General features: G+C 46.2%; 1 protein-coding gene across 1 annotated transcript; it reads right to left on the bottom strand.

Annotated features, from left to right (window-relative positions):
- Positions 1-9,404: 9,404 nt before the first annotated feature.
- On the bottom strand, positions 9,405-11,521 carry FIGNL1 (fidgetin like 1). The gene has a single exon (XM_009953083.2). The coding sequence runs from the start codon at positions 11,516-11,518 to the stop codon at positions 9,443-9,445; it is 2,076 nt and encodes a 691-aa protein (XP_009951385.2). The 5' UTR covers positions 11,519-11,521; the 3' UTR covers positions 9,405-9,442.
- Between the last annotated feature and the right edge of the window lie 1,333 nt (positions 11,522-12,854).

Here is a 12,854-nt window from a genome sequence, read left to right as displayed (position 1 = left end):
TGACTCAAAGAGCATACGCTTCCTGTTGTTGGCAGAAAGTGAGACTTTGCGCTGTTCCCCCCTTGCTTCCTTTAAAAACAGTGCCAGGAATTGATGTAAATTGGCTGCAAAGCATCTGACCTACAAAGCAGGGAAGTGAGAAACTGTAGGACTCAGGAAGATAGAGCAGTATTAGCCACCTATATCTAAATATATATGGGTTTTTTAATATACTTGATCAATGGTGATGGATGGCATCAGTGATTCTCACTTAAAATGTGCTCAAGGGGCTGAAGTCTTCAGCAGCTCTGGAGAATTCTTTCTCCAGAGAAATCAGTCGAATGGTTTCCTCAGTCACAGAAACTATCTACACCACTGACCACAGACAGGTGTGCCTTATGCTGCCCAGACAACGCAGTCGAACATTAGCAGAGGGATCACCCAGAAAGTTAACTGGTTACCCAGCATGCAGAAGTGCTGTCTTCTGGGACAGGTGGGTCAGGAGAAGGTCCCTGCACCGCTGGGGTAAGAGCGGTGCCAGATGTTCGACCCTATCACAACAGCACCGATGAGTTTTACTTGTGAGGCAACACAGAGAGAGCCATTTGCTACCAACCAAACCTCAAATGAATTGAGACTGTTGAATTAATTGGACTCAGCTCCTGTTGCCTACCTGTTATATATCTACATTTCAACATGTTTTCAGGATCTTCAGCCTGGGAGACTGCCCATTTACTCTGCTATTAAAATTCCTAAGATCGAGGATCAGTTTCAACACAAAAGCACTGTATCGGGATTTTCACCTCTTTTCCCAGCCCCAGGGTAATATTACAGCCTGAGACACAAGGTAAAATTAATCTTTTAAAAGCCTGTCTTTGTTAAACAAGGAGTTCTAGAGCTGTCAGGCTGGCTTTCACAGCTTCCTCGAAAAAAATCTTCCTAAAAATCGAAGTCCAGCCAACGAATCAACAACAATCCTTAATAAAATGCCAGTGGCAAGTCATTAATACTGGATGATTTAAAGTGACAAAACCAGGAAACATAACTTTGACTACCCTTGGGCTTTCCGCCCGAAATTGGGTGGACTTTTTCGGGAATAGATCCCCATCTGGTGGCAGGCTGTAGAAAAGATCAAGTCAGCACCACAGGGGTGTTCCTTTCCCTTGAAAACCCTGCTGTTACTAGGAACGGAGCGCATCTGCCGTGGATACACTTCCCCCCCAAAAAAAAAAAAATTCTAGACCTTCTATAGGACAGACTGAGCAAGGCACCTCCAGTTGTGCCGCGTCTGTCCCGAGTGCAGGTCTGGCAAAAGCGTTTGAGCTCCTCTGGCCCGGGTACCCTCCGCACAGCCCCTCCTGCCGAGAGCGCCGCGGGAAGCCGCCCCCAGCCCGCGGGCGAGCAGCACCACCAGCACCACCAGTACCACCAGCACCAGCAGCACCGCTGCCACCCGCAGCTGCAGGCAGGCGTGTCCGGAGACCAGGACCACGGCTGTACCCCGCCGCAGCCCCCCAGATGAGGCGGCACGCCGTTCCCGCCGCTGTAAGGGCAGCCAGACCCTTGACAGAATACTTTTTTAGGGGGGCTGTGTGATACGGACAAAGGCAACCTTCCCTGGTATAGATACCCCTACTCTGGGGTCACTAGAGGAGGGGGCTGTACTGTACCGTCACTATCTGGGGAGTTGTACTACCATAACGATTTTTAAAAGCACACGAGAAATGGTTTTCGTGAATGAAACTACAGACGGAGCATTAGTATATATTTTTAGCAGCTGACAGCAAAAGTTTCTAAAAATTTGATCTTTAGCTCTCTTGCATTTCTTTGGTGCAAAACTTCTGGGTTTGGAACAACTTCTGGGTTTGGAACAACTCCTGATATCACAATGTTTTAATTACCACATTTAATTTTTTCCAGTCAATATAAGACTATCGTCATATGACAGTAAGGCACCACATTAAGCAAGGTGGAATCTTTTAAATTTATCACTAAAAATAATTGAAAAAAATCACAAGGGATGTTCAGAAAATAACAGACTAATCACAGAATCTGGGAACAAATTACATATTGCCTCCTCCCTTGTCACCACAAGCGTATTTTCTACCTCTTCCTTCGCTCCAGCTGTAGCTATACCAGCCCAGTTTCTGTGACTTTCTTGAAAGTGGCATTTTTCTTTTTTTCTAATTTTATGCCATCACTGCTGAATGCATGCTTTTATAGAACATTAAGCCATCAACAGATATGGCAAAATTTATCATCACTGCCAAGACAACTGCATTGTTTATTTGCATCTTTACATGTAACGAATTTCCCCACAACACTTTTCAACTTTGTCTGTTGATTCTTTTTGAATTTTCTCCCTTTTTTCTAGGGGTAGCTGGTAACAGAACAGCTTGCGGAAACCTTCTCCCAGAGTTCATGCTCTCTCTGGAAAAAAATTCTCAATAATTTAAGAAAAATCACGAGTCTCTCTAATTCTACTTACGTGGCTATATTCTTCACTATAACAGATCTAGATCCATTCTGTAGTGCAAATAATTGGTATGCAAGAAATACAATATATCAAGAGCATTCAAGCTCCCTATGTCAACATCTCACACCTCTTTTTGTCTCTTTTCACACTTGGAAAAAAAAATCCATAGGTTAATAATGAGGTCAAACTTCCCCTTCTCCAGAATATTGAATTAAGTATATGAGCACAACCTATTTCATGACAACTCCTGTAAGGAATTTCATTGGTTACATCAGATGTGCAAGGATAAGCAGTCACTAGCTGTAACTGCACAATATAAAATTACTTATTTGGAAAAGGGGAAAACAGACTTGTAGGTCTTAATCACCACTGAGTAATATCTCTAAACTGGTGAGAACTATTAATCAAAACTATTCTGTGTAACAGGTTTAGGTGGAAGGACCTAACCTAACCAGATCCCAACTGAGAGAGACATCCTTTCCCCTGGCTGTAGGTAAAAAGTTATCAGAAGACAGTTTTACTAGTATTAGCAAATAGAGTGAAAAAATCGTAGAAGTTACTCTAAATTTAACAGCAGAAGCCTAGGCAGTTTCACCTCGCATTACATTTTAATGCACTGTACAGAACTCAAAACCTGTAAGATTTGGGTATAAATTTTCACAAGCCACTGCCTGGAATTTTGTGATCTACTTCTAAAAAAAAAAAAAAAAAGACATTATTATTTTTTTTCCTGACTGTAAATACACAACCATTCTAGATGGTCTTTCAAAGCAATGCCTCAGCAGACCCGCCATTTAGTTCCATGTGCCCAAGTGTTTCCACTTTACAAAGCCCAGCGAGAATCTCAGATTGCAGTATTCCAGTTCCAAAAGCAGGCAAACTCACCTGAAACTGGAATTTTCTATCAGCACAATTTAAGGAAATGTTTCCCCATGTGGCTTTGGTGAAAAGCCTCAGACCAGCCCAGCTGTATTGGACGCTGGATTACACAGGACACACTGGTAACGACAGGCAAGCCTGATCTGTTCAGAAGTACGACAGAACACGAGCTGCCACCCTACCCGTGAAGTCTACAAACTAACTCCACTCAGAGGGGCGCTCTTAGGCTCAGGGTCTTGTCAGGGAACCTCAGACACCATCCAAGCCGCACACACACCAAGTCAGGATGAGCTACATGCTTGTGACGCGGCACCCAACGCCACAACGGCAGCAGCCTTGCCCCTGCTTGAGCTCGCACAGGTGAAGGTTCCCCTTTTCTGGTCCCCTCCTCCCTGCCCAGCTAACGTCTCCAGTCATGCCTAGGTGGAGAAAGGGCAGCGGTTCCCCTTTTCCCCAGTAACCTACAGCGAGGAAGCATTGCATCCTCTCTCTCTCTGCCAGCCAAAAAGCAGATTCAGTATCTTTTCAGCGTCCCCACAGCTGTCACTGACTTTCCTCAACCCTCAGCTTCTGGAAGAGAACAATATTGCTTGCTGCTCCATCTTCCTCCGCCACAAGAAAACAACCTAATACTCCTCTAGAACAGGTAATGGCCTTGGCAACATGGGGATATGAGCACGGGACTTATATTCTGTGAGTCTTATACAACTCTCACATGACATTTTCTGAATTATTAAATGATTGTAACACCAGTGCACAGTTAACTGTAAAACCGTATTCCAAGTGCAGACACAGGCAAACGGCAGAACCGTATCAAAGAGCATGTCCCACCGGTCCGTCCTGCAGCAGTGCCAATGCTGTCATTAGGGACTTCAGCGATGGCAGAGGGAGGCGCCACTGCATAACTTTGCTGTTGAAACCGAGCTGGGAAAGACGGGAAAACAGAGCGACTTCAGAACAACTCCGCTGAAGATGACCTACAAACAGAAAAAAACCCAAGCATCGTGCCCCAAAGAAAAGTTCACCTGTCTTCCACCCTGGCACCCACGTTCAGTCCTTCTCCTCTGCTCCAGTGTCGTCCCCCATCACTGACGAGTGCTGTCCTGTTCGGGGGTGTCACAACGCAGGAGAGATGTGAACCCACAGAAGCGATCAGAAGCCTGGCCAACAGGATGTTATCGAAAAGGCTGGAGGAGGGACATTTATTTAGTCTAGGCAGGAGGGTAACGCCAAATGACAACAGATCTCAACTGCTTTAAGCACCTGCTACAAAGGGGATGATTAAACATTTCCCCATGTCTGTGGGCAATAAGGACAGGACAAGGCACAAAATGTTTGCACTATAGCAACAGAGCTGAGGCATTGAGGAAGAATTTTGCCCGTTTTCAATCTTGCTAAAGAAGAACCCAGGCAAGAAAGCGATTTTACTAAGGGTTAACATTAAGTATTATCAGATTGTGTTTACATAGCAGCATATGCTGTACACAGGAAGTCCTCAGTGTGATCATATCATCACTGGGATGGGTCTGAACATTCAACAGTAAAAATGGTTTAAGTCCAAAAAGAGACCAAGGTTTTTTATAAGGACTGGATGTTATAGAGAACAAACTAGGCAAAACATGCACCAGGAATCACAGAAATTAATCCACCCTACATGAAGTGAGAATTTGATTTCTTAAGAGTCCTTTCCAGACCCACAACTCCGTGATAATGCAGTTTTAGCTTCATGTGTATGAGCCAAGATTATATGAAGTTTCTGACCTAATGGGACAAAATCAGGTACTGGAGATCTGCAAGTACTACAACTGCCTACAGCTACAGCACCGTGCATGACTGCTTCTCTGCAGATAAAGAACGGTAATAAAATATTAAAAAGTAAGGCTAAGAAATCTAGTCTTTGGGAATTTTATGTCAGTATCTTCACTAAGCATTGTAGTTATGTGAATTGTTCTGCTGAAAGCATCCATGTGGGTGTAGGTGTGAAGGTTTTGGTAGCAGGCGAGGCTGCAGGGGTGGCCTCTGTGGGAAGAGGCTGGGGGCTGCCCCATGCCGGACACAGCCGGTTCCAACAGACCCATGAGGGAGCAGAGCGCCACACTGCAGCCCACGAGACAGCCTGCGCCGGAGCGGACGGAGAGTCCGTGGCCTACAGAGTGCCCACACCACAGCGAGGAAAAACAGGAGGGGGAAGGAGCTGCAGCGAGAAACTGCTGTGTACTGACCGCAGCCTCCCACCCCCTGAGCCCCGCGGCAGCAGGGCAGGAGAGCTGGGACTGCAGCCGAGCCTGGGACAGCAGGGAGGGCAGGGGGTGTTCAAGGTTTGTCGGTTTTTTGTTTCTCACCACCCAAAGCTATTTCAATTGGCAATAAGTTAATTTTCCCCAAGCCGAGTCAGTTTTGCCCACAACAGTAACTGGTGAGCGATCGCTCTTCATCTCGACCCACAAGCTCTCTCATCCTGTTTTCTCACCCCCGTTCCACTGAGGAGGAGGAGTGAGGGGCTGGGTGGGCACCTGGCTGTTCGCCAAGGCTAACCTGCCAGAGTACCTCTTCAGGTCAGAAAACTGCTCAGAAGCCATCTTTCAGAACCCTCCCAAGCCCAACCCTTAATTTAAATTTCAAAGGAACGTGCACTGGTGAGTTTGAAGACAAGTGCAAGCATCGTTTGTATATCTACGGTTCAGAGCATCTTCAAAGTCTTAGCAAAGGTAAGTGCTCACCAAGACCAATCCTTCATTGCCATCAAAATTACAATTTTAATAGGAAAAGTGGTTTTTTGGTTAGTTGGTTGGTGGGATTTTTTCCAATGACATGTTGGCTTGGGAGCAGTTCTGTAATTTCCATTAGAAAAACCGAAATTGCCTTATTTCAATAGGGCAATCTTAACGATGCTCTGAGAGGCCAGTCTGGTTTTCATCCATTGCCATTAGCAGATGATGATCATCGCTGCTGCTCCATCAGCTTTTTACCTACTTGTGTTGGCACAGTTTTCTACACATGAAAACTCATCTGGGGACTTCATACTGCTCTGAGACAATTTAGCTAACCCAAATACAAGATGCGCTGAGGAATGAAGAGTCTGAATTGCCTTGATTATTAATAAGACCTCACTTTTCCAGGACTGCAATTATTTACCTTTATTTAAGAGAAACTAAGACATTGTGCACCGAAAGTTACTGAACCACAAAACCAGGGGAGTCTTGCATTTCTTCTCATGAAGTTCAGTCATCCAAAAAGAATAAATAATGAAGTACATTGGTTTCTTCATACACTAAACAGATTCATTAAAGTGGATTTATCTGCACCATTTCCCTTAAATTACCATCACGTCCTACTTCTGTGCAATTTTCTGTATTTTGTGAAATTATGCTACTGGCGATGTAATCTCTTGTTTGGTGGCACTGCCACAGCAGGTTATGAAATACCTGTTGGGCTAATGCTGGAAGTCCTGCTGACTTGAGAGTCCTGCAGCAAAGCCTGCACACTGCTAGATGGCCGAAGAGAGAGTTGTGTTACCTGCATCATTACTAACAGAGAACAATAAACTTTACCTCATGTTCTCTTTCACTATTCCTGGGTGTTTTCAAAAACAAAAGCATGTTCATGTAATTCAAGGGAGCGCTAAGTAACAGGTAACGTAAGAAGTAGGAGGAAGAGTACTGCTGTCTGGTGCTGCGGTTCTGCCTTCTACCCCCTTCACAAGTTCCACTTTGCAGGAGACAAACACAGCAGCACAGTATTTGCCTCCCAGTCCTCGTCGTCTTAGGAGGCATTTTATTCTCTATCACCACGTGCATTCTCACCGGTCCTTTCAGTAGAGCCATTCCCACGAAAATATGCATATTCAGATATACAGATGAGCACAGTATGCTCACACAGCATACCAGAATAATTCCCAGCACAAATAAGGCAATTATTTAACCATACGTAAGGGTTTGACTACCCTTGAGCAACCCTTAGGTTTCCTAAACAATTAAAATTCTCTGGGGTTTTCATTCACTTGCCTGGGAAAAGATTTTAAAGAACTACGTTCTGTTAATGTTTTCATTAGGGTAGGAGAGTCGTTTGGAGACAGAAAAAAAAATCTCACCTAGTACATTTGTAGCTTTCCAATACTAAATTTATCAGAGCAGATTTAATCTCATAATCTTTACCCAAGTGGCACAAAAGTCAATCAGTTTGGACAACATCACACATTTATTCTTACAAAATAATCTAATTATTCTACTTTCGCTATTTCAAAGATTAAGATAAATTCACATACCTGCATTTTCACATCTCTGCAAAAGAACTGCTAATAGCTACCAGACTTTACTGAAAACATAAGCTAAGAATAGAACTGACTTTTTTATGTTTAAATCAGGATGAGCCCTAAGAAATGCAGTCTCCCACATTATTCTGAATTCAAGGTTTGCTCCAGTCTCATAGCCCCTGCAGTTGTCAAATGGCTTTAAAAAAACCCCACAGCTAAACAGCATTTATCCATTTTTAGAAAAATCTCAGACAGACTAGCTTTTAAGCTCTGCATTTTCCCCAATAGGAGAAAAAGTGCTTTAGAGAAACTGCAAATAAAGCACAGGCACCACAGCAGCCAGCTCTGCCACAGGAACAAATGAATCCGAAGGAGAGCTTGTAATTTATTTTCCATCCAGGGGCAGCTCTGTCCAGCCACCGGGTGAGGCCAGGTCACGTGAACAAAAGGCTGTGCATTTCTTTCAGACCCTAGGTAGGAACACCAAATACAAGCCAGCCAGGAATTTTACCAGTGTTCCACGGGTTTTTTAAGAAACAGTGGAACCCAGTCAATGTTGGGACAGGGGATTTCTCCTTCCCAGCCAGCAGAGCCCAGTTGGCCGCACTCTCAGACTAGGGCTCCTCCCATCTTGGTCTGATGGATGCAGCTGCCTGGTTTTGCTCACAGATCCAGCCAGGAGTGAGGCTGAGCCCCTAATCCACACACACGCGGACACAGAGCGAGCAGAGCCCTTACCAGCACGCACATCCACAGCAAACGCGCTCACACGAACCCAACGAGCCCCACCTTGTCCCCCACCCCGGCCGAACGGGACCGAAGCTCACCAGCAGGACACACAGGCCCCCAGTACTCTCCGGCTTCACAAGGGCACCACAGTCACGGAGCCTTCAAACATCGCCACGGGACCGCAGTTCAGCCTATACCCATGCCCAGAGCCCGAGCTCCCTTACGCTGCCCCTGGCTCGTACCTGGGCTCTTTCCAGGTGCTGGTTTCCTCGCACTTGCCAGCTAGTCCAGCTCCGAGTGTGCCGGTGCAGTGTGCACGCGCAGCGGGATCCCTGCAGCACCAGGCTGCCAAGGTGCTGGCTAGTCCATGGCTGGCCCTCAGATCCTACAGCCTCTATGACCCACGGCCTCTTCTCCAGTTGCAGGTGCCCAGACCTCTGACAACACAAGTCCACACAAGCAGATGCGGCACAGAATGTAAGGTCAAGCAGAAAAGCATCAGAAAAAGTATTTAATAAGAAGCTGGGATAGACTGCAGTGACGCGGCACAGGGCTCAGTCAGCACTGCTTACATGAAACCACTCCTTTTATCCCCCCTTCTATTTTTCCATGCATGTTCTTCCCACATCCACCTTGATTCTTTCCTTCCTCTGCTCCTGTCTCCTCCCAAACAATGCGCCCCTAACTACTTTTGCCCCATCAGTCCCAGTTTTGCTACGGCCCTACCCAAAATTGGTATTTCTGGTAACATTGACTGGGTCCCCTCAGCCTTGCACGGCATTACCAGTACAGCACAGTGGGCCTCGCAAGGTTCCCCCCAACAGTTACATGTGAGGTTTGACCATCTTCCCCTTAAACATCAGTAAAATTAGTCCATCTTTCACAGCCACTATCTGTAATTTTTGTCAGCTTCTCACTCTCTTATGTGTGTTCAGCAGTTACTCATAACGTGACCAGCAGCTCCTCGTGGTCTTTTCAGCTGGTGAAGCCTCAGGCCAGGGCCTACACATCTGCCTGCATACTGTAAGAAGATCTTCTTCACAGACAGAAACAAGAAGTGCAGTCACTCTAAATTACCACGGGTTTAACACAGAAAGAAATGTTTCTGCAAAACGGTTATGATGCAATTATCTACCGCAGCCGAATGTCTGGTTCCAGGTTTCATACAGCTCGAGGTCCTTTGGGGAGACGCTGGGCCGCACGGTTCTGAAGGCGCTCTCAAAGTCCAGGAAGGCAATAGGCCGTACTTGGTCCGGCAGGATGGTTGCAATGTCCATGGACTGAAGACTGCGGATAGGGCCCAGAGAAGCTTCTCGGCAGAGCTGTGTCATGTCTGCCCCAGAAAATCCATTCGACTTCTTAACTATGAGCTCGATTTCCTCTTCATTCAGAGAGCAGTGCTCCTTTGACATCAGCCGGGTAACAATCTGCTTCCTAGCCGAGGCTTCTGGGAGAGGAATGTAGAGTCTCTTCACTAGTCTCCTTCGGGCAGCTTCATCAATTTCCTGGGGTCGATTTGTGGCTCCAACCACCAGAATGCGGTCTTCAGAGGAGGTTGTTGCCCCATCTAACTGGACCAGAAATTCAGTTTTTATTCTTCTCGACGACTCGTGCTCCCCATCTCCACGCTGAGACAACAGAGAATCAATTTCATCAATGAAAATCACAGCTGGCTGTTGACACCGCGCCACAGCGAACAGCGCACGGACCATCTTTTCCCCCTCGCCTACCCATTTGGAAGTCAGAGAAGAGGCACTGATGCTAAAAAAAGTCGCCCCAGACTGGCAAGCGATGCACTTGCCTATCAGAGTCTTGCCGGTCCCAGGGGGGCCAAAGAGCAGAATCCCTTTCGGAGGACCGCGTAGCCCCGTGAAGATGTCTGGCCGCAGCATGGGCCAGACCACGATTTCTTTTATAGTGGCTTTAGCAAATTCAACCCCAGCAATGTCATCCCAGCTGACGGGAGGCCCGTGGTCCATAATCTCGTGCATAATGAGTTCAACCATTTTGGGTTCTATGTTTTTCAGTCGTTCATCTATAGGCAGTGACGGATCTGTTGGTTCTCTTGCAGGAGGTTTACATTGCGCTCCTCCATTTTCATTTCCTTCTTGTTTTGGAACTGGAGGAACAAACTTCCCGAATGGACCCCGAGATCTGCCTGCACCCAGTGATTTTTTTACACCTCCGTACGACGAGGCTGGTGCTTGCTGGCGTAGGTTTTGAGATTTCTTCTGCTGATCCACCCACAGCTGTTCTTTTGCAGTTCTAAAACCAGGAACACTGCTCTCTTCATTCCTGTTTCTATACCCTGAAAAACTACTGGCTTCTGTACTAAGGGAAGCCGGGCATGGAGCGAGGCTAGGAATCACCGTGCCACCTTCATCAGCCCGGCCATAAAACGCTTTTCTTTTTCCAGAACTTGCAGCCCACGCAGGTACAGTTGACTGACTGGAAAGAGATAAATTTTGTCCATCACGAGAGTTACCTGACATTTTCAGAGAACTACTACTCGTTGCTTCTTTACTTCCAAAGAGTGGGGTTGCCTGGAAACCTGTCTGAACCTGCTCCTTTAAGACAGCTGAGGGGGCAGGAAGTGTATCCAAAGCTTTGGTCACAGGAGGCACACTGCTTTGAAGGGACTTTGAAGAGGCGGGATGCTCAAGGAGCTCTGGTCCCCGACCTGCACATTTTGCTGAGCCAGCACAGAGCTCGGTCTCTCCGGCGCTGCTGAAGACACCGAGTTTAGGAAGACCTGGAGCGGCAGAGGCACTGACCCCCTGATCAGCTAGTACACAGGCATCTGGTGGTGCCATCTGAGAGCTCTGGAAATTTTTGCCAGCCTGCATCCTCTCTTGCACACACTTTAATTCAAATACACTATCTGTTGTCAAGGCAGATTGCCACTTGTCACTGTCATTTTGCTGACACTTTGCCAAAGTCAAAATGTTTTCAGCATAGTTATTCAAGCCAGTCTCTATGTTGTCAGAGTCAATAATCGCAGAGTATTTCTCCGCATATTTTTTAAACAGGTTGGCAGCACAGACCTGGGAGATCTCAGAGTTTGCCCATGCATACTGAATATGCAGGATTTTGGCACGGTATTCATCTGCCTTCTGCCCGGGTGTGCAGGTGCCAGAGGCAATCGCAAAGCAGCTTTTCTGCCAGTCGCTCAGGTGCACGGAACTGTGGGTGGGGGTTGCCATCACCGACACTGAAACACACAAAAAAATACCTGCTGTTACAAAATGCATTTCACAGCTATTTGCTTTGGCTGCCTTCCCCCTTTCCTAAGTACATACACATGACAACATACGCTATTTCAATTGAGAGACGTAGCACAGTACATCCTGTAAGCTACTTAGCCAGTTGGGACACCTCACTGTTTTCAAAAAGCAACCAGCTTTGTGGTGGAAAGCCATTTAAACTGAGGTTCTCTTTTCTTCCTTGTTCAAAGAAAGAAAAGAAGAAAAGAAAAAAAGTTTGTTCCTAAGCAGAGGTCTCCTGGGGAGGGAAGTAGACTGCAAAGAACGGTAACAGATGGCCAAACAGAAATTGGCCTTGTTAAATGAAATCACCGGTGCTTTCACTCCTATTTGACAGAACACAGCACGTGCAGAGGAGGACAGGTTATACATCACTGTTCAAATGATTAAACTGATTACAGTGATGGTAATAAAAATCATAGAATGGGTTGGAAGCGACCTCAAAGACCATCTAGTTCCAACCCCCCTGCCATGGGCAGGGACACCTCCCACCAGACCAGCTCAAGGCTCCATCCAACCTGGCCTTGAACACTGCCAAGGAGGGGGCAGCCACAGCTTCTCTGGGCAACCTGTGACAGTGTCTCAGCGCCCTCAGGGGCAAGAACTTCTCCCTTGTATCTAGTCTAAACCTGCCCTCTCCCAGTTTCTAACCGTTACCCCTCGTCCTATCACTGCAGGCCCTTGTAAACAGTCCCTCCCCAGCCTTCTTGTAGGCCCCCCTCAGGTACTGGAAGGCCGCTATAAGGTCTCCCTGGAGCCTTCTCTTCTCCAGGCTGAACAACCCCAACTCTCTCAGACTGTCCTCATAGGAAATGAAACAATGAAGCTAATAAATACATCTCTGTGCAGTCTCCGAGGGGAGGTAAAAGTGGAATGGATAAACCTGAACATAGTAAACTTTCAGATTAAGAGAATATTTACAGATTCATAGCAAATGTTCAAAACTATTTATTCCATTTAGAATGTACTAAAATACCCCCACTTTACATTTTAGAGAAGCAAAGCTCTTGTGCGTTTAAGGCAATGCTTGTTTTAGAAAGCAATGCAGTTTTAGAAAGTGGAATTTAAATTCCTTCAGCCATTTTTTACTTAAAGAAATAGGAAAGATGGTATTTGGCTAGGAAGGAGCATTTTGCTAGACTTGAGAAGATATGCTCATGTTTATAAGGCAAAATCAAAGTAGTCTTTCTCTGCGACGTATCATGTGCAGAGATATTTCTGGTAATGTCAAGAATTCATGATTTCAGAAGAGACACAGGCACAAGCAAAGTTATGA

This window comes from Leptosomus discolor, chromosome 8, assembly GCF_034619465.1.
Source record: "Leptosomus discolor isolate bLepDis1 chromosome 8, bLepDis1.hap2, whole genome shotgun sequence".
In the NCBI taxonomy this organism is placed as follows: Eukaryota; Metazoa; Chordata; class Aves; order Leptosomiformes; family Leptosomidae; genus Leptosomus; species Leptosomus discolor.
This window is presented reverse-complemented; position numbering and strand designations above follow the sequence as displayed.

What these genes read in the sequence shown, in the direction of transcription:
- FIGNL1 (XM_009953083.2), bottom strand. Translation starts at nt 11,518, where the DNA reads ATGGCAACCCCCACCCACAGTTCCGTGCACCTGAGCGACTGGCAGAAA.